Source organism: Mesitornis unicolor, unplaced genomic scaffold (genome assembly GCF_000695765.1).
Source record: "Mesitornis unicolor isolate BGI_N332 unplaced genomic scaffold, ASM69576v1 scaffold29459, whole genome shotgun sequence".
NCBI lineage: Eukaryota > Metazoa > Chordata > Aves > Mesitornithiformes > Mesitornithidae > Mesitornis > Mesitornis unicolor.
In genome coordinates, this window is record NW_010205731.1 from 10178 (window position 1) to 11189 (window position 1012).

At 62.5% G+C, this 1012-nt stretch overlaps 1 protein-coding gene across 1 annotated transcript in view; it reads left to right on the top strand.

Moving 5' to 3' along the window:
* Positions 1-1012, top strand: part of FA2H (fatty acid 2-hydroxylase) — a gene marked incomplete at its 5' end in the record, with an annotated part of 11485 nt that overhangs the window by 10174 nt on the left and 299 nt on the right. The window contains 2 exon segments of the mRNA XM_010191515.1: positions 199-379; positions 382-447. Coding sequence (XP_010189817.1) covers positions 199-379; positions 382-447 — 247 coding nt within the window.

Sequence of the window (1012 nt, forward strand, 5' to 3'; positions counted from 1 at the left end):
AAGCCACCGACTGCTGGGCCACCTCGGCGTGGGCAAGGGGCTGCTCTTGCCACTGGGTGCATCTTTTGGGGAGGGTTTTTGGGGGCTGCTTTGGTGTCGGCTTTTCCTACATGGGCATCCCCGATGCTTGACAGGGACGCGCTGAGAATGGAGGGTGAGGTAGGAGCTGCCTGTCCCACCGTCCTTCTTTGCTTCCAGTGTCCTTTCGACAGCTCCCGCCTGGTCTTTCCTCCTGTGCCAGCCTCGCTGGTGATCGGCTTCTTCTACGGCGGCCTCCGGCTCCTGCTGGCCGAGGTGCTGGGGCTCTCGGTGTTCGTCGGGGGGCTCTGCGGCTACGTCATCTATGACATGATGCACTATTACCTCCACTACGGCTCCCCAAAGGCACCTACCTGTACGGCCTGAAGGCTTATCACGTCAAGCACCACTTTGAACACCAAAAATCAGGTAGCGCCACCCTGCCCGCATGTGCTGGTGGAGGCGAGGGCTGTGGAAGCCCAGACAACCTGCACACGTGCAGGTGATGCTCTGAAATATTTGGTGTTTGGGATTTAGGGCGGAGAAGTGGCATACGAGGTGCTGCAGCCCCATGGGGCGCGTTTCTTGGCCCCCAGGTTGAGGATGGGGAGCTGGGGCGGCACGGGGGCGAAGGCAGCACTTGGTCTTGCTGATGGGGGCACCAGGGGGAAGGCAGAGCCCTCATGGCACTGGGATGTGGGTGCCTGTCCCCGCCTGGGGCAGCATCTCCTCCCGCAGGGAGGCGTTGGCGGGCGCAGGGTGAGGCCTTGGGCTTCCCCGGGTCCTCTCCACGCTTTCCTCAGCCCGGTGATTGCTCAACCTGCCCTTTGCCCGGTTTCCTAGGAGAAAACACCCCATCCAGATAAGCTGTCACCCATGGGGCTGGTGGCATGGCCCAGCCGGCTCCTTCCGCTCCCTCTGCTCTTCCTCCTCACCCTGGCTTTGCCTTCCTCCCTCCCCGAAACACAAGCGCTCCTCCCTCGCCAGCCTCTCT